The sequence below is a fragment of the Stegodyphus dumicola genome, chromosome 8, assembly GCF_044657685.1.
Source record: "Stegodyphus dumicola isolate Sdum_Otavi_A_Nest chromosome 8, ASM4465768v1".
Taxonomy (NCBI): domain Eukaryota; kingdom Metazoa; phylum Arthropoda; class Arachnida; order Araneae; family Eresidae; genus Stegodyphus; species Stegodyphus dumicola.
Window position 1 is genome coordinate 144478953 of NC_140775.1, and position 27011 is coordinate 144505963.

Consider the following 27011-nt stretch of genomic DNA (forward strand, 5'->3'; position numbering starts at 1 on the left):
GTTTGAAATTTGCAAGTTGCCATTTTACAACGAGTGCCATTTTCGTTCCATATGGGAACATGTTGAATTTTATCCTGTGTGACGCAGGTTTGAGGAATGTTTGATGCAAGCCCTCTCTGTCGTTTTACATTGTAATCATTTTGTAAAGGATCCCTCGGTCTTCCACACTTAGGAACTGAACTTGCACCCATTTTGCACTGTCCAACGGATAGATCAGACCGAAAGGCAGCCAGGTTTAGCAAATCTATGGGGTTGACTCCATTCTGTAAACGCTCATTCCATCAGTTAAGCGCTTAGTTATGTCAGTTAAAGTATAAAAGTTGTCGAAATACAATTTGAAATTTTAATTTCGAGGAATCTCCCTACAAAGTCTAATCACAACATTTACACTGGCGTCCAATTTTGTATCATTTGTTAAGTGATTATGAGGTGGATTTTCTTGGCCTGAGTGTACATCAAACTTGTGAACAAATCCATCAAGACCGCATACAAAATAATTTGAAAACAATTACCCGGTAAATGAACATAAATAAAAACAAATTAAAGGAATTTTCAGTGCAAACAATACACATACTACATAATTAGAGACATAAAATTAATATTTTATGACTCTAAAGAAGAACAATGCATGCAAATATCGAGGGATTATTGCTGATATAAAAATAATAGTGAAATAAAAGATTTTATGAAATCTTATAATTAAAAATCCACTCTAAATTTTAACATGATTCATATATGCATCACACTGCACTCTAGAGTGAAGTCTAATCATAAAGTGATGCATATATGAATCAAACAGAAAAACTAAAATATTTCATTTTAAAACAATTCTGTAGTTAAATCTTAACATAGAATTGAAAAGTACATATCTTCAGCTATACAGAGTAAAATTTTTAAGCCTCTAATATCGAATTTATGAATAACATAAAGCTAGTTTGACCACTGCAAAAACAGAAATGAATTCTGTCTTCTTGGCATTAATGAAATACAGAGTACAGTTTTATGTTGTCATCTGCCAAGGAAAAGAATATCTAAACATTGATATGGATACAGTAAGATAAAAATCAGCCCAGTAAAACGTCTGCTTTGTAATTTTTTTAATGCTAAATTCAGTAAAAATCGGTATGATTCATATATGCATCACCATGCATTGAAGGGATAAAACACGTAGCATCTCACTTCTTTGAGTCATCAAAGAAAAAGTAAATTAAGTAAATGAAATTAAAATTGAAAATATTAAGCTAATTAAAATTTAAATTATAAAAGTAAATTAAAGGAATGAAATTTAAAAGAAACTAAAACACGCTTTCAAATTTTCTTTTAATGAAAAGTTAAGAATACAGCTTTTAAAAATATAATAGATGAAGTATAGAATTAAAACTCATGAATCTTAAAGTCCATTTTTTAATCTAATATGATTCAAAAATATTTAAATAAAAATTTTTTACAATTCAAGTGTTTATATTTTTTCCTGAATATTTTCAAATTAAAGAAAGTGTAAAGCTCAAGAAATTCTTTCAACACTTGGATGCAAAAGGGCACTAAAATTGAAACCTTAAACTCTCTCCCGGAGATTAAGAGTGTAATACTCAGTGAAGATTAAGAGCGTGATCCGGTATTTGAAAGTCTCATCCCTAGAACTTATTAAATTCGATAAGTCCGATATGTATTGTTGCGTAATTTAATTGTTTAGAGAATTAAAAGTTTGCTTTCGGAGTAAATTTGTGAATAAAATGAGGGGAAGGGGATTCCTTTTCTGAAAACTTCAGATTACAATCTAACAAATCATTAAATAAATTAAAATAATACGTGTTAATGCTAACTAATAAAACTAGATCTGTACTAAATCTACATTTTATTGCTAAGTAAAATGAAAACAGAGCTAATTTTTATTATTTTTTTATTAACACAAATGTGTAATTAGTCTCGAAACACGATTTTGCGTTGTTTTATTTTAATTCTTGTTTTACTTTTCATTGGAGTCTCTTGCCATTCGGAAAAAGGTAAGATATTATTCTTTTTTATTGAAACTGTCTATTATTAATTAGCAGACTCAAAAATATTATTATTTTTTAATGGGACTGATTTGAATAAAAATGCATTTACTTCATGATATGTCTAAATAAGAACATTAAATATTTTTGTAGAATTAAATTACACATTTTTTGGCGTTTTAAACATACAGAAGATATATATATATAACGTTAGTCTAAATTCATATTCTTTTGATGTTCTATAAAATGTTTCGTTGTTCTAACTGGGCCATCTCTATCGATAATCTCTTTTGTTAAACCCTATTCAAAAGGGCCCTTCTGAGCAATAGTTAAAAACCTTAACTCTTTCAGAGTTTTTTTTTTTTTTTTTTTTTTTTTTTTAACTTTCTTCAATTATTCAAAAATTTAATTTAATTTAAATAATCAGTTATTCTATGTTTGGAATCTGCACTGTCTGTCATTCTTGTCTTTTGGCTTTCCCACCGGAAAGCGAGGTCGCGCGTATTTAAATTAAATTTTTGAGATTGTTAAGTTACAGCGTGTTCTACCTCATGAAGACCACGTTGCTAGATTTGCTGTTTTAGATAAGAGTTCCTGTCTTTGGTATTGCATTAGATTCCCCATAATTGAATTCACGCCGGTGAATTTCTGAGCCAACTTCGCGTTAAATTCTCTGTGTAGCTTTTAGCTATTAGTTATTTAAATTTAGCTGTAATATTTGAATTACTACTTTGGGTTTCTCACCATAAGTGCTGGCGGACGTGTAAGCATCAGGATTGCCTTCTGCTCAACTTTCTAAATTTAAAATAAAGGGTCTTTTACGCCCTTCGCAGGTGTCTGTTCTTACTTGGCGACTTACTTAAGTTGCTTACGTCTACATAGAGTTAAACACTTTATATTTTAGCAAACAAAGTCAAACTATTCTTTTACTATTTCTTTTTTAAATTGTAAAATTGTATAGCTAAAAAAATATCAAAGTAGTAAAAATTATACTGCCGTTTGAACAAAATTGAAAATTCATAGCATAACCGTTTATGTGTTATTACGAGGTTTCATCATTACCATTAGATCTTATTTCTTTCTGATGATAGTATCCCCAAAAAGCAGAATTAGAAATTTTACAATCGATACATTATTTGATGCTGGAAACATAATTTATTTACTAAACTAATGTTATAAATTAACACTTATTGAAAAATATATATTTGTTTATGTTTGTTTTGTTACTTTTTATATTTGTTTTTATTGAGCAAAAGGTGGATAAAAACAAATATTAAAAAATAGAAGCTTAAATAAAATATTAAAAAATAAAAGCTTTTATCTAAAGTGTTAAAAAAATTCCGCTTTTTCTGTTTTTATTTATCACAACAACGCCTGCGCAATGTTCTTACAAGAGGATTAATGTAAGAGGGGAAAAAAAGGTGTAGAACTTGCAGTATGGTGTTTCAGATTATAGCTTAGCACTTGAAAGGCATCAAGAAACGTGTTGCAATTTGAAACGCGTGAGTGTAAATCCGATTTTCATGCACATATAATGAGTTCTCGGAGATGCTCATAAATATGTACAAAAGGTTTAAAAAAAAAAAAAAAAAGGAAACTGCAAGATTCCGAATTCTAAGGTCCTTAACTTTGCTTCCAACGTTTTTGTGTAATAATAATAATAATAATAATAATAATAATAAAAAAAAAAAACACTGGAAAATCCTGCAAAATGTGTCATTTTCGATTCTTAAAATAAGTAAATAAAATAAAAATGTTACATTACGCCCAAAGGGTTTTTTTTTTTTTTTTTTTTTTTTTAACATTTTGTGTGTTACCTTTACTTATTAAATATCATGTTCTTCGCACTTAAACCATAAAATTCAGTTCATTCAGTTCAACAGTAACATGGCAAGATAGTTTTAAAATGACTATATCTTTAGAATTTCCCATACAGAGTTTCGCGCGCTGGAGATAAAACGGTCCCCCCCCCCCAGTGTTGCCATTACTCGCTTTGAAATCGTCGAGTTTGTTAATGAAAAATTCGTTAAAGTTGTACAAAAAATGTTAAATGGATAATAAAGCAAATTCCAAATCTGGGCTTCCAGATGTCTATATTTGGGTAGAAACGTACGTTATTCAAAATTTGATGGCTTTAGGTACCGTTGTTTTATCACCTTTTTTAATGGCTTCATTATTCGGAAGCAACATATTGTTGTAACTTCGAATATAAATTAAAGTTCTTATGCTGCGTTATTTGCAGTTGCTTCTGTGGCACGATTGTTTACTTAAATTGATATCAGACCTGAAAGCTATTCGTGATTGCTTGTCAAAAGAAATATTTTCGGGAATCTTTGTTTTCGGAATATCTGATTGATTGACTTACGCGGAAACCACTTATTTGGAAAAAATCTGTTCGGGACAAAGCGGCAAGCGAAATATTTTCACCTCAGTCGCAAAATATCCCGCATACATTGCCGGAGCATTGGTTTCAACGAAGCTATTACCCCCTACGATTGACAGGAGTAGGAAAAACTCAATTCTTGGACAAGTTTCTTCCAACGTAACGCGTCGCTAGGTTTGATAACCCATTATTTTTTAATAACGTTTCATGCGTGTGTGAGAAAATAATACCCCATCCAGGTACTTAAAAGGAAAAAAAAGCAAAGAGAAGGAAAAATTTACCCCATATGTTTAGCGAAAAGGTAATTTAATCAAAACTGCTAACCTTCTACAGATCTGTAGAAGTTTCAATTTTCAGCAAAAAAATTAGCACATGAAATAAAATGTACCCTGTCGGGGCGGGCATCTTCTTAAGAAGACCACCTCTGAAAGTAACCAGTATTTCTAAGAATGTAAATAAGCATTAGAATTGAACTTCACCTTTCTAAGGCTACCATTTCCACAGAGGACCACACTTCTCCGGAACCATATGTAGCTGTCGCTGAAGAAGTTCACTATGTAAAGTTTTGATTAACACGTTATTTCTTATCAGTCTTTCCTGCACTCTCACTATGCCTTTTATTCTAGCAGAATATGTCAGTAAGCGAGTTTTAAGGATAATCGAGTATCTAAATTCTTCCCAACAGTCGCCCCTATATAGTGAAACTCCTCTGTTACTGTCTATCTTTAGCGCTGCTGCACAGGCTGATAAGTTTGTCTCTAATTAAAAATTAACTTACTATAATCTGTTACTTTAAAACAGGCTATTCAGAGTCATAGAGACCCTCCCCTTGTTTACGATCGTCATTGCTGCTTAGAGGAAATTGTGCAATTTTTCACTAATTAGAGGATTGGACGTGCTTTTCGCAGCAGTCGTTGTCATGGCAATGAGTCATGGTTTGGGGAAAAGAAATAGCCTTGAAGTGCCTGTTCGAAAGTAACAGACTATAGTCGTGAAACACAATCCAGATATTAGGCTGTAAAATTAATGTTCTAGTATTGAAAGGTAAAGACGGGATTTTAATTTGTTCGGTGGTTTAAATTAGCGTTTATATTAAGTAAATCTGAAACTTAAAATTAAAACTATTTTTTCTTTGACACATTTTACTGATAAGAAATTCCTCTCAAAAACGACAGGCGCCATTTTCTTTTGCGAAATTTGAAAAAGAAAAAAAAAAAAAAAAAATTAACACCGGCAAGATATTAGCGCTATACATGGAGATCTAAATAATATTCAGTAGAAATTTTAAAAAAATCAGATGGAATATTGTAGGGTAATTATTACAAAAGCCAGTTTATATGTTGAAATCAGTTTTTTCATCATTGTAGCTATTTTGGCTGTATTTATACATTTTTTTATGCTTGAATCCGAAATTTGATTGAGAAATTTTGATAACTGAATACATTTCATATAAACCTCTCATGTTATGATTAGCACAGAAATAATTTCAATAATTCCTCAAGTTAAAAAAATTTTTTATTAAAATATCAGTTACTCTCAATTATTCTCTACCGAAGTATGTAATGTATGACGTTAGATACATCTTTTATTAATTACAATAATGCTGTAAATACCGATCAGAATTTCGTTATATATATTATGAATTAAATGTATTTCAAATCATATCGATTATTAAAAATAAAGATGTAAATTATTACGAACTATTTATTGCTTTTAAATCGTTCAGCTTGTTAAGCTATCGCAAATTATACAAAAGACTTTATACAACATTCTGTGACTTGATGCGAAGCCGTGTAGAAGTGAAAAATCTTATGTCTCGCGCAATAGTACATGTAATTAAATAATAAACATTCGGGTACCATAGTGTAATGCAACAGTCTTCTAAAATTGGAAAGACACCGTAGCAAAAGTTAAAAGAAATCATACATGCCCCTCTCCCTTCCCCTTTCACATATGGTAATGAGGTTAATGCTCTTCATTTCTACGATTTCACTTATTTATATGGCTTGAGAAACCGAGCGCCGTATATTCTTTCAATGATTATTGCTTAAATCGATTTTGCGCGATACTGTATACGATTTATTTATCTAAGATTATTTCTGCAGCGCGGTGTTTAAAAGTCTCATCATTTATATCTGGATTTATTTTCATTGTTTTTAATGCCTTGTTATTAATTTGAAAATTTGCAGTGAAATTTCTTATTCGACAATTTGGGAAAGAGGGTGAATTGAAAAATTATAAATGTGCTAAAATACATACGATTCTAGTGTATATTGTTATTTGTATTCCCTAAATACGCTCAAATCTTTTGCAAGAACATTTCATTTTTTACTTCCTTGTACGAAGTAAAAAGGAAGTATTGTAATCGCGAAAAGTTTCAGGCAGCATATTTCAACGAAAATATCCATTTTGACCGCTATCGAATGCAATTTAACGATGTTTTTGCGTGATATCTGTACGTAAGGACAGAATAAAAGACTCTTTTCCTTCAAAAAAATTATAAAACTGCTTTAAAATTAATTCTGAAGAGAATTTTTCGTGGCGTCTGTACGAACGTATGTACGTATGTGCTACGTACGTATCTCGCATAACTCAAAAACGAGTAGCCTCAGAACGTTGAAATTTTGTATATAGGACTGCTATAACATGTAGATGTGCACCTCGTATTTTGGTTGCAATCGGCCGCACCAAACGTATATAAATATATTTATATATATATCCACTCTTTTACCCGGCTCAGTGATCTCAGTTTCTTTACTCTTATATGTTTGTAAATTGTACATTTTTTTCTTTAAAAACGATTGAATTATATTGCTTTTATCTTCCGGTTAAGGATTTTATGCCTTTAGTAAATCTGTGTGCAATGTTCTTAGAATTATCAGCAATTTTAAAGTTGTTTAATTGCCGCTAAGCCTGTTTTTAATGGCGGCCATTGATGTTTACATTTGAAACAGGAGACTAATGGATTTGTTGCCAATCTAGAGAAACTTAGCTTCGCAACAGCAAAGATAACGCATTCATTTATTATTGCCAATTAAATCATGCTTAATTCTTTCTGGAATTTTTTCGAGTAAATAAGCGTTTGAGATTTACTTCGTAATTTTTAATATAGCCTTCTCGCGAAGCAAGAACTGAATTAATTAAATGAGAAATACTCAATCGTCTGTGAAAAAACTGTTTCTTTTTTGTTTTATTTGCTTAATTTCTTTTAGACATAGTTCTAGCTTTATTATAGTATTTGAATAGAACATGTGGCAACGATTAGATAATTCTTTAAATGATATACATTTTGTGCATTCTGAGTTATAATATGAATGAAATATAATACTGTTAAGTAAACCTAGCGCCAGAGTGTCGCTATGGTAAACAAAGTGAATTTTGAAGAATGCATTTATTCTATTGTGGTTTATGCGCTATCGGCGAAGTAGGTTTAATTCAATCTAATAAGTTTAAATAAAATGCAAGAAAAAATAAGTATAATTTAATATTCCGTGCAAGGAAGTCATGTGGTGTACACATCAGATTTTTTAGTTTTAGTGTCTGTGAAACATGCGATATCCTTAATGTTTCGTAAGCAGATTTTTCAACTTTGTAACAGCTTTCTCTCAATAAAATCTTCCTGAATAACATTACCTTTGCCCTAGTTTTCTTTATTGTAGAACTAAATAATGACAATAATAATACGAAAGTTTTCAGATTTTAACTGCCGCCCAAAAGGGTTTATTAAGGTTTTTTTACGCTCTCGCTGAGCTCGCATTCTACCAGTCCTGTGTTACATTCAGTCCTATTAAACTTTTTTCTGGTCTTCTTAGCTTTAATTTATGAAACAGGTAATAAAACAAATTCGAAATTCAAAATTCGGGATGGAGGATTACGTTATTCAAAATTTGAAGATTCTCGGTACCGTCGTTTCACAGTGCGAGAAACATGCACACATTCATGCAGAGATTCTTCATTATTTAAGTTCTTTAAATATAATACAGGGCGATAATATTTGGTGGCAACAATTTGAAATGTGATACGCCGTTTGTAAAGATTCATCGTAATGCAGTAATAATAATAATGACATTAATTTAGCGTAACATTCAAGATTTTTAGTTATTTTATCGTTCTTAGCTTAAGACGATATTTTTCCTTTAAAATTATGTTCTGAAACCGGATATATCTTACATGCGCAATCTAACATTTCAAAAATGTATCAAGATACTGTGAGTATTTAACCGCCTGGTATTACCTCCTGTAAGACTATCGCCTCTCTATAATGATCATTTTCATGGAAAATCGAAACCGTGTGGAATCATTAAGAATCGGTTTAGAGAGGGTTCGCTATATATTATCATATATTCCTCAATTTTTGTGACAAGAAAAATATATTTGTTAATATTTACCTCGAAGTTTGTTATCGTTCTTGTTAAACGCTTGCAACGTATCAGGTTCATACGACGGGCCATCTTGCATACAAGCCTTAAAACCCTTTATTTTTGGGTGTAAAAACGGCCTAAAAAGTGCAGGTTCGCCTTAGACAGTCTTTTAACAAACTGCTATGAGTGTTCGAAGTAGGAAACATGAAAAGTCAACAGAGGTATCGCCTAGACTCAAACCACACATTTCCCATTGCAGCTGAATATGCACTGCCAGGGGGAATGTGACAGTTTCTAACGAAATACCCTTATATGCGGTCAGGTCGTAAATTTACAATCCCTTTTTTCAGGGGAAGAGCAGACAAGGAGCGGAAAATCTCGCTCGGGATCTTAAGAAATTGTGGGGGTTGTTTAAACATCTAACTTCTCTACATTCAGTTTTATAAAGATGAAAATACAAATTGAATTCTTCGAATGAATGCAATTTTGTACAATGAAAATGTATTACTTAACGATAAACTGTAAGATAAATAACATCTTTTTTTAAAGCCATAGGTGTAGAAAGACAGATATTTGTTACACGAATGAATTTGTAGTAAATATTGAGTTTTTCATTTCGAATGCTATGTTCCATGTATGCGAAGTAGCTGAGTATGTGAGATAATAGTCAAAACCGAATGGCTTTCAACCTTTTCACGGCTAAGGACTGTTTCTCAATTACATTGTGGTCGCTGCTTTTTGGTTAATTTTCTAATGGCATATAAACAATAATTGTTTTTATTTGAGACTTATGAATAAAATAACGCAAACTAGACTGCAGAAAATTCATAAGAATGAAGTTAAATAATACTGAGAAATACATTATTGATGCACTTTTGTGTTTTATATGTAGTAGTATTAACTACTACTATAATCCTTAAACGGAATCCTTAAATTATATAATATTTATGTATAGGTATATATAAATGGAACCAAATATATAAATGGAACCAAAAATATAACCAAAAGATATAAAATATCTTTATTATACAATGTTCATTACCATACGTATATTTACGTAATATCAATATAAATAGTTAGTTAGGTTTCGTACATATATAATTTATTTTTATATTTTGTATTTTTTGTATTAGGTTCAGTATTGTATACGTATCTGAAGTTTAATTTGTTCTCTTTTTGGGTTACGACTTTAAGTGAAAAAGAATTGTTAGGGCCTTCATAGGGATTACATTATATACAATCAGTTAGGATCCGACCTTTTCTTTCTTTTAATCATTATATATATTGAAATACTACTTAACGAGTATACATAAAATATAGCAGTATTTAAGCTACTTATTTATATATCTATTGTTTGGTCTGGTTTGTTTGATTATAGCAAAGCATTCGACGGTTATTTGCCTAAGGGTAAGGGTGCCTCGTGGAGAACTTTCTAAGCAAAACTGACTCTTATGCAAGTTACACGTGGGGAAAACCTCGAAAACGCTAATACAGCCATCCCCGTCGATCCGGATTCGAACCCTGGATCGACCTGCCAGAGTTCAACGACTTTACAGCTCAGCCGCTAGTGAGCCACACACACATCCACACATATACATTAAATAGTATTTACATGTCGTTTATAAAGTATAATTGAGTGCAATTTAATCATAAAGAGTTAGAAAATATTCTACGAAATTATTTCACTTCGTAGACTTTTTGTTAAGCTTCACCATATTTCTTAAAGAGAATCTCAATGCTAGTTCCATTTCCAAGCTGTTTATGTACCTTATTTTTCATGCTTTGAATTATATTTAGAAAATTATTTCACTTGATTATAGCTGAAAACGCAGTTTTTTTATTGAAGAATTTAAGGATAAGAAGAGAATTATGCCCTTTTCTAATTAATTATTCTTGAAGCATTTAAATTTTTTTAAAAAAAGCGCACATTAATACGGATCACTGAACTAAAGTGGTCGACACAGGACAGATGAAAAAAATAAAAGAATTACAAAATATTGCAGAAATTACATAAAATAGCGAATAAACTTATTCGGCACAAGCTCGCTAAATGTAAAACAGATTGTACAGTCAGAAAGCTCGCCTTGTCACAGAACTATACTGTTCATCGGGTCTAAAGGTTATTCAGACTAACGTGCGAAGTTCAGTGAGTAACTTGTATTTTTTTTTTTTTTTTTTTTTTTTTTTTTGAATGTATAAACTATCCAAAAAAATTGAGCACTTGACAATTAGATGCAAATTTAACAGATGGATTGAAGGAACCCTACTGCAACGTACCACTTTGTGTAAGCATTTTCGTGGATTTCCTTAAGGTATGTAAATATGAGCCCATTTTCCTTAGAAAATTCTCCATGAAATCATGCCTAGCCAACCCTCATATGTTTTGCCATATTCAACACAAAATCATTCTTAAGATGATTAATTAATTAATTTTATGTTAGATGATACGAAGCTTTTCAAAAACTAAGATGCTTTCCGTAAACAATTAGTATTAATAAGCGCAGTTCAACTGGAATTGGGTTGGATTATTTGTTTATAGCAGTGCTTTTCAGCCGACTTACATTTACCTGTATGTATTGCTCAGAGGGGGGTGGAAGGAAATTCCTGAACGAAAACAATGTAATAATGAAATGTTAATAAACAAATAAATATAACTTTTCGTATCGTATGTAATTTGTCTTCGTTCTGATACCATGTGCATCATTTATTTCTGATATACTGATACTGAATGAGACCTAAAAACACTTTTTTTTTTAAATATATCTCCCTTATGATCCCTGACACAGTCGTTTACTTTCCCCTTCCGTAATTAACGTCAGTCTCCTGCTCTTGACCGCATTTGCCAAGCCACCTTTTTAACAGCTGTAAAGCCTTCTTCGATATATGTGAAAGCTTCTTCTTATGTAAAGTAAAATAAATGCAATAAATAAAACCTTTTTCTATTTAGACTAATACGATATACTTTTCATAATATTATCTGTGGAATATTCATCATAAAAAGTTATTTGAGAAATTGCGAGATAACAAAGTTTCTGGCAAAGAAAGAAAGAAAAAAAAAAAAAAAAAAAAAACATCTCAAGCATTTACGAATCTCCTTCCAATCCAACATTACAAGCAACATACATCATGATTTTACGCATTTATTTTTTATTTGTTTCTTTTTTATGCTTTTTTTCCCTTTTCTTTTCTTTTTTTTTTTTCTTTCTTAAAAATAAAAAATTAAAAAAAACTTGCTTTGCAAGTAAACATTATAAAGAATTGATGTTTTTGCTTCAAAATGTTACAAAAGTAGCAACATTGCCTTTAAAACAAATAATGCTGTTTTGTAACTGCTCTGTTGCTCGCTTTAAGTATACTTGGTATTCAAGTCATCTTCTATTCCAGAACTAGGTTTTGTGACAGGTGCACCTTCTAGCATAACTTTGTGAAGTTCGAAAAGCCTCGGGAAAGGAAAAAACTAGATCTTTTCCTATTGGTTGTCATTTCGTTTCAAGGTTTGTATTTCGGTAATGGTCTTAATCGTAAAAGATTTTTGGCTTCGTGCCAAATATTACTCTGCCATGTTTTGAACTTATTTTCCAGTATTAATGTTGATTTATACGCCAAGAACACATTTTTAATGCCTTTTTGAAAGCTGAGCATTGTGATTATTATAGCCGGCTATTTTGAGCTTATGGCAACAGAACGTCTTCAAAGTATGCGGATGCAATTTGAGGGTTAGGAGCAAAAGAAAATTATAACATGCTATTTTTATATTTGGAATAAAAATTCTTCCAGCATTCCATGGGGCATTTCTCACTAGGAGGTTGATGCAGCTGTTTTGGACGAGAAACACAGAATTAGTCATTCTTTTTTTCCCCCAGTTTTACTGAAAAGAGGTGAAAGTCTTTTTCAAATGAATATATAATCTTTCTTTATTAATTTCTCTGTAGTCCAAAGGGGCTTTGTCCCTGAAGGACTATTGCTTTCGTTTTGCGATTTTACGTTGGTTCACTATAAATGTACGTTTCACTTTTCAAACTGGTGCCACCAAATGTTAGAGTCCTGCATTATATTTGAAGAAATTAAATAATGAAAAATCTGCATAAATGTATGTATATTTCTCGCATTGTGATAAAACAACGGTGCGTAGAGCCATCGAATTTTGAATGACGTGATCCTACTGCGAATATGAGCATCGGGAAGCCCACATTTAAAATTTCGAATTTGTTTTATTATCGATTTCATATTTTGTAAAATTTTAACGAATTTTTGATTAACAAACATTAAGGATTTCAAAGCGAGCAATGGCAACACTGTACAGAAAAAACATTTTTTATCTCCAGCGCACGAGACTCATTCTAAAGGATATGCTTAGTTTAAAAGTATTTTGCGATATTGCTCTTGAACTGAATTTTATGGTTTAAGTGCGAAGAACGTGATATTTAATAAATAAAGGTAACAGACAAAATGTTAAAAAAACGCAATTTTTAATTATACCTTTCAGATTTTTATTATAATATTTTTTTTAAAATTTTTTATTAGTCCAAAGGGGCTTTGTCCCTGAAGGACTATTATTTTCGTTTTGCGATTTTGCTTATCACTAATCAAAGTCTCCGTTTCACTTTTCAAACTGTTGCCACCAAATGTTAGAGTCCTGCATTATATTTGAACTTATGAAGAACTTAAATAATGAAAAATATGCATAAATGTAGGTATATTTCTCGCATTGTGATAAAACAACGGTACCTAGAGCCATCGAATTTTAAATGACGTAATCCTCCTACGAATATGGGCATGTGGAAGACCACATTTGAAATTTGGAATTTGTTTTAATATCAGTTTCATATTTGTAAAACTTTAACGAATTTTTGAGTAACAAACTCAACGATTTAAAAGCGAGCAATGGCAACACTACGGAGGAAAAAAAAACTTTTTTATCTCCAGCGCGGAACTGTGTATCGTAAATTCTAAAGATAGGCGCTTATTTTAAAATTAGTTTGCGAAATTGCTCTTGAACTGAATTTCATGGTGTAAGTGCAAAGAATATGATATTTAATAAATAAAGGTAACACACAAAACGTTAAAAAAAAAAAAAAGATCCTTTGGACGTAATTTAAAATTTGAAACCTTTCAGATTTTATTATTATTATTATTATTTGTTATTTATTTGTTAATAACGTATATTAATATATTGCAGTTTTCATACTGGACACGATCTTGACAAAATATGAAATGCTGTCTGTGTATTTGTCAACATATTTTTAAAATGTTTGCAATGATTTTAAAGGTTTCAGCTTTTGTCCAGTGATTCGTAATTTTTGACTATGAAAAGTACTTTTCTACACTTTTTAAAGCATTTTAGGGTCTATCGTGTTCTGCATATTTAATAATTATAGATTCATCGCAGTCACCTGATTGTGCAGAAAATAATAAAAAAATCGTTTTTAAATATGTTCTAACATCAATTTAAGCAATTCCATCGAGTTTGAGTTTCTTAATACGATAAGGAAAATTACGTTAATGGTTTAGAAATTACATTTATTATTAAACATGCTCAGCGATATTATTAACATTTTAGTAAAATTCTACATTAAAATGTTGGATTTTTGCTTATATTGATAAGTACGTGAATCAGAGTAAACCACATAATTTTGGATCACAATGGCAAAAAAATTGCTTTATTTAAAAAAGAAAGAATCTGCTAGATTTTTTAAAATAAAAATGCCAGACATACAAGACAATGTCTCCAAATGAGTTATGCATTTTATCTGAAGTTTGTGGCGAACAGAGAATACGTTTTTTTTTATTAATTGGAGTTCAAATATTCTTTGTCTTGTATTAAAAATATGCTAATTATCCAAATAAATTTTAGGAAACCTTATTTGAAACCTTTAAACAACATCAGGGAATTAAGTTAGAACCCTCCGTTTTCAAAAGTGAAAAGCGAATGAGTTGGGTATTGTTTTCGTGGTTTTTCTTTTCTGTGGTTTTTCTGTAACGTAAATACGAGCCATTTTGAAAGTCCTCCATTAAAGCATCCTCTTTGTATAGATATCCCTCTAATAATTTGCAATATTGAAAGATGCCAAACCAAATCTTAGATGTGCAAACATCCTACGGCTATGTTTAAAGAAGCTGCAGATGATAGTATCTCTTAAGCATTTGGTTGTATAATAAACACAAAACCTGGTAATCCTTCGGTGAGATAGATATCAGCGGATATTAAGTCGACAACGAAAGTCTACCACATTCATTGCTTTATCTTTATAACTCTCGTATTTTCTCAAACTAAACATAGCATCATAAAATTAATATTGACGGTTGTTAAAATTATGCGTTGTGTCCTTCGAATGCGAATATAGTAATAGTTTGTCTAACTCATAGTGTTTAAGACGTGCCACTGTCTTAAAAAAAATTCTGAAAGAGTTTACATTTTAATGATCGCCCTAAAGGATTCTTTTAAAGCTGAATATGCTTTATTAGTAGGAATTATCGATGGTTTGGTTTATTTAATTACGGCAAAGCACACTAGGTCTATCTGCCTACGGGAAGGGATGCCTTCGTGGAGGGCTTTCTAAGGGAAACTAGCTCGTATACACGTTACATATGGGGAAAACCACGAAAACGCCCATGCAGCCAGCCCGTTCGCGGGATTCGAACATCGGACCAAATTACCAGTTTTCAGCGACTTTACCGCTCGGCCGCCGGTGGGCCCAGGATGATCGATGTGGATGGCTCAGGTGGAACAACGAAACATTTTGTAGGCTATTAGATAAATATGCATTTAGACCAACATGGGTACGTTATGCATCCTCTGTATATTTAAAAAGTGAATAAATGGGTAATGTTATTCTATAAAAGTATTTAATACTTTAATTAGATATATCTTGAATTAAATGCATTTTTATTTAAATTATTCAGATTTTTTTTTTTTTTTACTTATCATGTGCTCCTCCCTTAGGCACTCCACGGAAAGGGAGGTATGCCCCGTGGAGGTTTTTTTAAGGTAAATTGGCTCGTATCCACGTTACACATGAGGAAAACGCCCATGTAGCCAGCCCGTCCGCCGAGACTCGAACTCCGGACCGAATTACCAGTGTTCAGCGGCTTTTACCACTCGGCCGCTGGTGGGCAAACCAGATTAAAAAGTGAAAAAATTAATATTCCTAAAAACTTCATATGTTGTTTTTAAATAGTTTAGTTTGTTAATTAACAACAGATAGATTATATATAAAAAAATATTATCTTAACGTTTTACCGTATGGCAGCGCACGGTAAAATCGGCAAATGTTACGAAAAATCCATTTTTCGTCACAATTGACAATTCAATGAAGCAATCATTCCCCGCTACATCGCAGAAGCAATGACAAATGGCTCAGTCAGTGTGGTTTGTTGGCCTTCAATGAAGTGTGAAGCATAATTTAAATTTGTTTTAAACTTTTCTACGCATGTGTATATACTCCTTGCTTCTAAAATTTAAAAAAAAAAAAATGAACCATTATAACCTTAAGGCCAGAAATCTGGAAAATTCGGAAATAATCATTTGAGATCATTTCCCCACCATATTGAATGATGTCTCCTGTGAGAAAGTTTTTTCTTTTTGTAGTTTCTGGTATTCGAATCAAAACAAGCGAGTGTTCAACTCTGCATGTTAAAAATATTTAATTGAAAACCTACTAATGTTGGTCATTGGTTACTTGGGTAATGGGTCATCATTTCACGTAAATAAATAATCATTAGAGGGAAAGCTAAGTGATTAAATTTTCTTGCGTGCGAAAATTAAGAAAACAAGCATTTTTCAGTAAATCTTTATATGCATTTTTTAAGAAAAAAAAAAAAACTTTTTAGATTTTGAAGCTACAGCAATTATACTAAGTTGAACAAATTACAAAACTGATTGAAGAAAAAATTATTAGCCCGTGACAGAACAACATCAAGCGTTTGTCTCCTTGCCGTATGAAACTGCAATATGTTTCACAGCACGAAGTGGTGCGGTGCAGTGGTGAAGATGACCGGTCTGCATGCAGATCCATCTGTAATAGTTCCGCTGCTTTGCTTTTGCTGTCACATGTGTAATTCGTCTGTATCAGTAAAAGTTCAATGCAGTCTAATGCTTCCTCCTCTATGGTTTAATTTCATTTCCCTGAGTATATAAACGTATATTAATAATTAGCTTAGAGTAGCTTTTTGGGACTGTATTCTCTAAATATATGTATATGAACTTAAGATTAATTATTATATAACCGCTTTCATACCGCTTTTTGATTAAATTCTGTGTATTGATGTGGAATTTTGCCTTTTACTTTGCGGTTTCATTATGATTATTATTATTTATGTACTCTGCAGCGTAAAAATGCTTTCAGATTTTAAAATTTTTTCCCTCACATATGGCATTTTTACTTCAAGCTTTTACATTTTGTTTGTTTTTTCACTATAAGGAATTTCTCCCGCCTTCCTAGCGTGCCTTCGTGGTGTAGTGGTCAGCACACACAGCACGTAATCCATAGGTCCGTGGTTGCTAACGGACGGCGAAGGCATTGCTAATTTTTCATCTTTCCTGCTTCCAAAAATTACCTAATATCTCTACAACACTTTCATGTATTGGAGAAGGAGAGCGAATGAAAGTTATAATTTATTTTGAGTTTTGAAAATTCACCTCGGGGTTGCTATTTACTATTAATACCTCTGCCACCGTGACATTTTATTTTATTTTTACGTAGGCGTGTATTTTCATATCAAGACATTTAATCCTCCACTGATTTATAACACCGATTTCCTTTGATTTTGCGTGGGTAATCTTTATATGTTATCTACATGTATGTATGCTCTTTAAAACTCATTTGCAAGGAAATAGTGAAAATACGTACAACATAGTACTTATTACCGGGAAATGGCCTTCATGCTTTTCATTTAGAATTTAGTAAAAATTATCTACCTTGTTCTTAGTCCTTTGTGAAAATAGCTCTAATGTTTGTCTATTCACTTCATTTTTCTTGCTACAAGCTCCGTTCTTAAACTTTTTATCAGCTACCTTCGCTTCCACGTATAATTTGAGAGCAATTGTGTTTGTTGGAGATAATTTTATATTATTAAGTAGTCCCGTTACTTCATTCTCTTGTTCGCAATGCCATCGAAAACAATGCAATCGCTTTCCACTGAGAGCTGAGAGCAGCCCTGCAAAACGAGAAAACTGCTGCCTGAACAATGAACCTAATCTTTAGCGGGTGTCAGAGTCGTCGCCTGAGCTCGCTATCAGTGTTTCATGCATTCAGAACCAGCTTTTTATTTGTATTCGGGTTGTCGTTAGGAAATAAGGTGAACATCAATGCGCTATTTGGTAATTTGATGGTATCTGCCAAGCAGCTTCTCCTGATGGGCGCAATTGAATTGATTAATCGCGGTGAAACCTGTCGCTCATTGTTCTATTTGGCGGTCACGGATTATTGAGTTTTTATATTGATAGTATTGATAGTGATCTGATACCGAAGATTTAAATGAATCATAGATGCGTTTCCGTGTGAAAGTATCGTTATTTGTATTGAAGTAATTTGCATGATAGGTACATTATTGTTATGTAGGCGGAGGTGTCTAACACAAACCTTTACAGCTGCTTTTGAGGGTTGATAAACTTGCTGTATGATATCAGCGAATGTTTGAACTTGTCAGTTTGTCTTTTGTTAGTTACGCATTTTATTTCAGTGTTTATCTTTCGTCCTTCCGTTCATTGTAATGCATGAAATATAACTTTTTATTCTTTTATTTCATTTACATATCACTGTTGTCTTTATATTTCGAACTCGGTTCTTTTTTCTACAAAGGAAATTTGAATATTATGGACATTTGAAGAAATTAGCGATATATTGTAAATGGTGCAAATTTATTGCTTCCTTGAAGCTTTCGGTATTATTATTCAAAACAACAATTTATGAGGCCAAATTGGTATTAAAGTAAAATGTTAATGAAAATAAGGCACTAATTCGAAAAACACCGAGCAGTCACTTAAAATTATCATGCAGAGTATTCAGAAATATCATAAATATTATCAAATGATAGCTTATCTCGATAAATCGAATTTCTTTGACTCGAATCGAATTTTTTTAGATATTTTATTCATTACTTTTCTTAAAGTAAGTATGCATGTAATGTGTAAAGTAAGCATGCGTGCTTTATAAAGCAAGCACGTAAAAACCTTTGTGCCGTGAAGAGAGACGAAAAGAAGTCTCTTACCTTCTAATTGAAAATTGATTTCTTTTATTAGCATCAGAGGAGTTGTTACTATCGATCTTCACTTTTTTATCCCTATCACTTTTCAAATAAAAGGATGTTGCCACCAAATGTTATCGCCATGTATTATTTTTAAAGAAATAACTTAGCGAATATATATATAAAAAATGTATAGCAAAGCTTAATATTCTATCGAGAATTCTAAGCATATACCGCTTTAAAATATTTTATAAAATTTTGTTGAATTTTACATGGCCTAAGCGAAGTTGAATAAGTAAAGTTTAAACGACAAAAAAGTGTGTCAGTCAGTCTACTAAGAAAACTCAACATAGATGTAATGAAGTTAGAAAAGACTGAAAACAAAATTAGAAAAATATATGGCAAAACTTAACACTCTGTCAGGAATTCTAAAAATGTGCTGCTTTTGAAAATTTTGTAAATTTAGTGTTGGAATTTATGTGATGTAAATGTAAAGAAAGCAGTGTTTAATAATAAAGTTAAAAAGACAAGACGAAAAGCAAATTGGTAAACTGCAAGCTCAGCGAGAGCAGCAGAAACGTTAACAAACTTTCTGATGCGAAGTTAAAAATCTGTATTCAGTCGCATTTTCTATTTCCCCCCCCTCGCCCGGTTATAATGGTATTAGACCGAAATAAATATTATATTCGATTCTAACAAATGATTCGAGATTCAAAAACTCTGATGTTCGCCTCTTTCTTCCCCCCTCCCCATTCTAATCTTTTTATATTAATTGCTACATTACATAACTGAACCTATTTCCAGTCTTTTTTTTTTTTTTTTTACCCAGAAAAGTATGGGAAAACACTTGGGCAGAAATATAAAATGTTTTTACAGCAATTCATCGTCAGTAAATATCACTTACAGTACAGCTTGAATTATTCAAGCAATGTAGCAAGATGGGATCCAGTAGTCAAAAACAGGGATGAGTATTCGAATTCAGCAAATCTTGAAAAAAAATTCGAGATTCGTATCTTCGCTTTTTTTCGTCATTTGAATCTATCAAATCTTAACCCAAAAAACAAAAAATCGTTAAATATTTTAATTTAAAACTTCGAAAAGGTTAATTTTATTCTGTACAATAGTTCTTTCTTTTTTTTTTTTTTTTTTTTTTTTTTTAAGAAAAGCACTTTTCTTGTAATTTCAGCTGTCTTTGATCACAAATATGACCTTGTGACGGGCCGAGTTCTATAGTCTTAATTTTCTAGAGAGAAATAAACTTTTTATGTTTAGTGTTTATCTTTACTAACTCTTTGAATAATCCTTCCCTGTACTTGCTTTGCTTTAAAAATATTCTGGAAAGTCGAACTGTTACTGAAACGTTCTTTGATAAATTATATTGAGAAAATGAAGCTCTTGATTCAAGAATTTTATGCTTATTTCATGGTCATAATTAGTCATATAGGAAGACCAAATATAAAAATAAATTAAAGTACGCCTAAGACGGATTACTTACGGTTTTGGATGATTTTGGTTTTTTGCGAAGATTTTCGATCGCCTTTGAGAAGAGATGTATAGATTTTCAATAGCGATGCCTCTTTTAAAAGAAGTATTAACTGCTCATCTTTCACAGATAGTTTTACTGTGAGAGTAACTATTAACTGATATCTTTTCTATGTTTCATACCATCGTTAAGCACTCAAATTAAAATAAAGATAAATATCATAAAAAAGAATTAAACATTTTAATTTTATGATTTAACGTGAAGGATGTCGAAATTATCATGGTTTTCCGTCTTAAATGTTTGATAGTGCTGCCATCTAGTGACCTTAATTAAAACTATAAACACACGGTCATATTCTGAAAAAGAATCTTCTTTTACCTCTCGATAGATAATTATGCTAATCATGGAGCTGACTGTTTTATTTTTTCATAATGATGAATATTCACATGAAAAGAGTCATGATTTTTAAGAAGTTAGAATTGATAGTTTTGTTTTGTTATTACGCTGGCGTGCAAATTGAATTGGGGAATACTAATTAGAAACTAATGAAGATGAAAACTTGTAACTGTATATCTGTCAATGGATAAAATATGAAAGGAGAAGGAGAACAATAGTTAAGATACCCTCCTCCTACCACACGTATATACATATACACTGTTGTGCTTTTCGACGAACTATCTAAGTACTCGTCTGCCACAGACGTAAGTCCTCGATTATCTTGCAACTGTTTTATTGAGCTGCATTATTTTCAATTATTAGGCATTGCTTCTGCTTATTAGTCTCTGAAATAAAATGGTTCCTGAGTGACTTTGATAGAAGAGGCGACGGAGCAGAAGGAGATCTAAAAGCTCTTTAAAAGTTTAATGTTTAATCAGCGTATATTTGAATTATAATGTCAATCAATGCATAATAAAATCTGTACAAAAGCAGGGCCGTATTTGCAAAACTGAAGGCCCGAAACATATTCTTTTACCACTCCCCATCCCCATCGCCCCCCCCTTTTTTTTTTTTAACATCATAACTGTTACTGGTTGGAAACAGTATTTCAGGCAATGTAAATTTCAGACAGAGTATTTCATAAAATAATTTTATAATTCAGTATTTTTTATACAAAGTTATTCAAACAAAAAATGCGTTTCACATTTTTGTAAGTTTTGTTTCCATGGTTTTAGTTTCCTATAAAGTATTGTAAGGTAGGTTTGAATTTTATAACAGTTATTTTAATTTGGAAAAACCTTTCCTATCCGTTCTTGTTTCCATTTACAACTCCCAACCAGAATGAGTTTTTAGAATCGCGTTGAATTTAAATGAGTTAGAAAAAGTATTTAAGAAAGGTTCAACTAACTTGGTTAGAGAGTGCTAGGAATATCTGTGTTTGCCTTCGGGCTAAGTCACTCTTGAAGCTGCTACGCTTGGCCGTATTATTTATTACCTGCCTTTTGATATTCGCGGGCTAGTTTAAATAAAGGGCCAACTACGTTAGATAATTGTGTTTAGCTTCGGTAAGTTTCGTTTAGTTTGTTATAGTTTAGTTTTTTATTTCTTATAATGAGTTAAAGACTGAGTAGAGGCTTCTGTAATCCCGAGAAGAGACCGACTGTGGTTCTTATTTGAATAAAAGGGTAATTTAACCCTTCTCGAGTCTACGTTTTAGTTGTTTGAACTCGCTACATAGTGCACTAGCTTACTCGACATTCAGCTTAAACCAAAAGAGTGAGGAACTCTACAGCAGTGCTCCGCAACCTTTTCTCACCTGCGACGCACAAAAAATCTTTCTGGAATTTCGTGGCACACCAAAAGCTAATGTATATATGTATTGATTTATACACAAAATTTACAATAAATTTTTGTTTTTAATTTGAAAAATATACAATTATAAAACCATAACATATTTATTTATATGCAATCATAATAATTATCAATGTGATACCTGCGCTTAAAAAAGGTTATATATTTTTGAATTCCGAGTTATCAAGGAAGTGCCGAAAAAATTCAAATGCTCACACACTTACAATCACACACACAACCACACAACAGTGAAATATATAAAAACATTTAAAATAGACATTATTAAGGAAAAAAAATTGTCATTGTGTATTAAATACATGATAAAAAATTGCAAAATGTCAAATACATGTATTTGATTGCGGCACACCTAAATCCTACTCATGGCACACCAGTGTGCCGCGGCACACCGGTTGCGGAGCACTGCCCTACAGTATAAAATTACACATTTTAAACTAGGATTTTCTTTTTTTCAGAAAGAATCTGGGGAAAAAAAAAGGAAAAACCTAAAAAATACTTAATTTTAATTATGTTATAGCGATATGACCAAAGTAAGGTTATTAAATTTTTTTATCAGTTCAGTAATAAAATATATGAAAATAAATTTAAATAGAAATAAAAAATTCACTTTCTTTTGACTCTTTTAACTTCTGATGGGCCGTTCCGTGGTATTTATGTCCTAGCAATCTTAAAAATTAATTCTGGAATTTTTGAAAAATTATCGTGTCATATAACTGATCATAATTTGATAACCTGTAAGTTTAAATGAAAAAGACTGCAATTCTTTATATTAGCCCCAAAAGTGCTATTAATCCCGAAACCCGACTTTGTGCTGTTTCACTTTACTGCGTGGTTTCACTTTTTATTCGAGTCTGTTGCCATTCGGAAAAATATTAAGTATTATTCTTTTATATTTAATCAGTCTGTTACTAAGTAATAAACTAAACTATGTAAATGCACTAGATGCAGTTCTTAAGAATATCATTATTTTTCCTTTGTAATGTGGTTGATTTGAATACAAGTGCATTTAATTTATGATATATATAATTAAAAACATCATATATTTTTACAGAATTGCATTACATATTTTTTTACTTTTCAAGTATACAGAATATATATAACATTCCCATGCTAGTCTAAATACATATTTATCTAATATTGTATAAAGAGTTTCTCTGTTCCGCCTGGGCCATCTGTAATCTCTACTGTCAAACCATAATAAGATTTAAAACAGCCGTTTTGGGATATCATTAAAATCTGTACCCTTTCAGATTTTTTTTATTTATATTTTTCCGAATTAAGTAATTAAAATTCAAATAAAAAATCTTTTAGTAAATTGAATCTGATAGAAAATGTTCAGAAATAGATGGAAATTTACGACCTTCGCAATATATTAAATACTGAAATATAAATTTTGACATTTTACTTTTGTTCTCAATTTTCTATTGTAGAACCTCTACAGCTTACGTATTTAAAATACTATAGAGAGTTTGGAGGCCCAATGCATGTGCCTGGTTTGCATCTGTGGAAATGAGGCACTGCACAAAAGCCTAAGTTTTTTTTTTTTTTTTTTTTCAACTTAATTCTTCAAATGAATGTGTAATATTAAAAATTATTTTTCTCACAAATATTTAAATTTTTGTGGGAAAAGTTGTTTATAATGTGTAATTTAACATATAAAATTTGAATTATACTAATACTTTTTGTGTGTTAAAGTTAGGTTAAAATTACACATCTGCTAATAATTTGTTCTTTATAAAGAACAAAATAAAAGATAATAGATTTACTATAAATATATAGTTTAATATTTAATAAAATATGTTTTATAAACTGGGAAAACTGTAGGTGTTATTAATGAATGACAATTATTTTATTAATTATTCAGCTGTTCTCTCAAAATATATTGGAATATAAAAATTCATTGCTAAGCTTCCATCAAACAATTATTCTGTATCGAAGTATATAAACTTTAAAAACATATTCATTAGAAACATATTCTAATAATGCTATTAATTTAATATTGATGTAAATGCCTATAAAAAGTTATCAGTAAGGTATGCTATGAATCACATAAATTAAATGTATTTATAAATCGTATCAGTCAAACATTATTTTCATAAAATAAAAGTAAAGATATAAAAAGTATGTATATTCCCTTAAAATTAATTCTGGGATTGAGCAGACTTAATTAAGATACAATGACACGTCGAACAAATATTAATTTAGAAGTCAAACAAAGATCAGCGCGTTTGCTGTGAAAATTTGAAAATATAACGCTGATTTTTGTTGTTTGACTTCTAAATTAATATAAGCTGAGTTAAGTAATACATTCTTTTAATTTAAAAGATATATCAATGATCGATAAAGGGTGAAATGACAATATCTCTTAGAATTTGCAATTTTCCATGACGCGTGAGTGATAAAAATGATCGTATGTCTGGTGAAATGGTAACAATTTTCAGACTGTACGAGTGATAAAGCCATGATAAACGTAACTTAATGTAATAGTGACAAAAAAAAAAAAAAAAAAAAAAAAAAAGATTAAATATAGGCATTTCTAATGGCTAAATAAGTATGAGCTAATTTTTTTTTTAATCTTTTCTATTCGGGGGGGGGGAGGAATTCGTTATTAAGATTCATAATTTGGCTTATCTGAGAAATTTGCATTTCTCTGTCATGCAAGGTTTAGGCGATTAGTATTCGGTGTAAAGAACAGTTAACTGCCGAATTACGAGCGTAAAGTCAGGGGCGATATCCACGATAATTAATGTGACAACAACTAAACAGTAAAATAAATAATTCTTTTAAAAACCTGGAAGGGTCAAGTTTTGTTTAGGTTTTTTTATACTCTCATTGAGCTCACAGTTTGTCAGTCAGCTTTTAGACTTACTCCTCCTAATACAGCTTTTTTTTTTTTTTTTTTTTTTTTTTTGTCTTTTTAACTTTATTATTAAATACCGCTTTCTTCGCATTTATGGCACATAAAATTCAACAACAAAAATCACCTAATTTTTAAAAGCAGCCTTTTTTTAGATGTTCAATTCATCCTTTCAGTGTTCATTTTTCTTAATATTTTTAATTAGCAATAACATTTAATACAACATCCTTTTATTTGTCTTGCTCTATGTTTTTTAATATACATATTCGCTATATTATCCGATTTATTCGTTCTCGGTAAATGCGGAGTGACTGTTTATTTTCTAGCAGAAAAATGCTTCTATGTATATAGAGAGAGATGTAGATGGTCGGATAAGCATGCCCTGATAAAAAATTCCAAGTGCATGCGTTGTTGCCAAAAGAATTAATGTAAGAGAGACAACCGTTTGTTCTGAGTATTTATATTGATGTCTGCGAATGTTGAAGATATTTTGATTACTGATCTTTGGATTCCATTTCAGGTCACGGTGCGCAACCCAACCAACAGCGTGACTCTTGGGGAGGATGGCGTCACAGCGCTGCCCCAGACAGAGGAGGTATTGTCAGCTTGGAATCTCTGGCGCCCAAACTATCCAACAGGTATGCAACTGTCCATTTTACAAGATGTCTATTTTCTCTTGCAAAGCATTCCCCGAGATACACATTCATAGAATGGTTTAAGTGGGATTGTGAAATGCATATTGTTGCCCTCTTTTTTCAAAAAGACCAATATCTTGAGGCGTCTTCATGAATGTCTGGTTGAGAATTGCGAAGCCATCAGTTATTTAGTGTTCTTTCGTAGAATGATGGTTAATGAAATATGCTAAAATGTGAACACATATTTCCTTGAGCAGGAATGCATATATATCTATATAAAATGTATATTTCCCTCTATATATATATTTCTGTCTTGCTCCCTATTATATGTATAAATTTTAATTTAGATCAGAATGATACATAAGAATGTGAATAAGTTAAGCAACTCGAAATAGAAATGTTTCATGCCCTGATGCATGAGTCACTAATGCAGTATATATCTGTGTTTACTAAGATCCTTCCTTCATGATTAATTTTAAGAAATAAATATGCAGGTGAATATCCGATGAATATCATTTTGATTAGAATTCGTTTGATTTTATTTGAATGAAGGATATTAATACCGTATTTGACTATGGTATTGAATGGTAAGTCAGGAAAAAGTGAATAATACGTTGTTGCCTTTTGGTTTTCAGTTATACTATTGAGCAGTACTTTAAAGTGGATATATGGCGAAACTGAAATCATTCATCTAGATGTGCCTGTAGTAATTAGTGTTATTATGAGTTAGATTTTGTTAGTTATGAGTTTATATTCATGATAATTATCTTAGTGGATAACGCAGTTATGAGTTTACATTCACGATAATTACCTCTGTGGTTTATTTAGTAAAACCGCGTTATACTCTATTAGTATTCTAATTAAATGCCTTCTCTTCATTCTACTATTTCATTTATCAAAATACTCGATTATAAGACGAATTTTAAAAACAAAAATATAGCCCCCCCCAAAGAAAAGGTCTCAGATTATATACGATACCTAACTGTAAATACTATATATGTATCTGTGTGTGTTGTGTTTACTCGAATATATACCCAATTTCGGCCTGGGACGTACTTTTCAAAATTCCTTATTACAAGTTGCTTTCCTTTTCGGTAAAACTTATATGGTGAAAATTTGTTATATATATATATATATATATATATTTTAAAGATTGCTATTTTTCTTTCGTCTCTGGAAGGAGTAGATTTATTTATGCAATCGAAGCTGCTTTAGCAGTTGATTACAATATTTTTTCAATATCCTAAATTTTTTTGCAATTTTAAAATTTACTTTTTGTTTGTATACGAGTATATGTGCACTGATTA

At 31.2% G+C, this 27011-nt stretch overlaps 1 protein-coding gene and 1 long non-coding RNA gene across 5 annotated transcripts in view; one reads left to right on the forward strand and one right to left on the reverse strand.

The window, feature by feature from the left end:
- Nucleotides 1-8893, reverse strand: part of LOC118190105 (uncharacterized) — a 120463-nt gene extending 111570 nt beyond the window's left edge. The window contains exon 1 of the long non-coding RNA XR_004758361.2: nt 8766-8893. This is a non-coding gene — a long non-coding RNA (uncharacterized LOC118190105). The remainder of the gene's footprint in view (nt 1-8765) is intronic.
- Nucleotides 1-27011, forward strand: part of LOC118187631 (tight junction protein ZO-3-like) — a 369809-nt gene that overhangs the window by 77485 nt on the left and 265313 nt on the right. For all 4 annotated transcript variants that reach the window (XM_085822533.1, XM_085822530.1, XM_085822531.1 and 1 more), the window contains exon 2: nt 25590-25707. In XM_085822533.1, coding sequence (XP_085678659.1) covers nt 25590-25707 — 118 coding nt within the window. The remainder of the gene's footprint in view (nt 1-25589; nt 25708-27011) is intronic.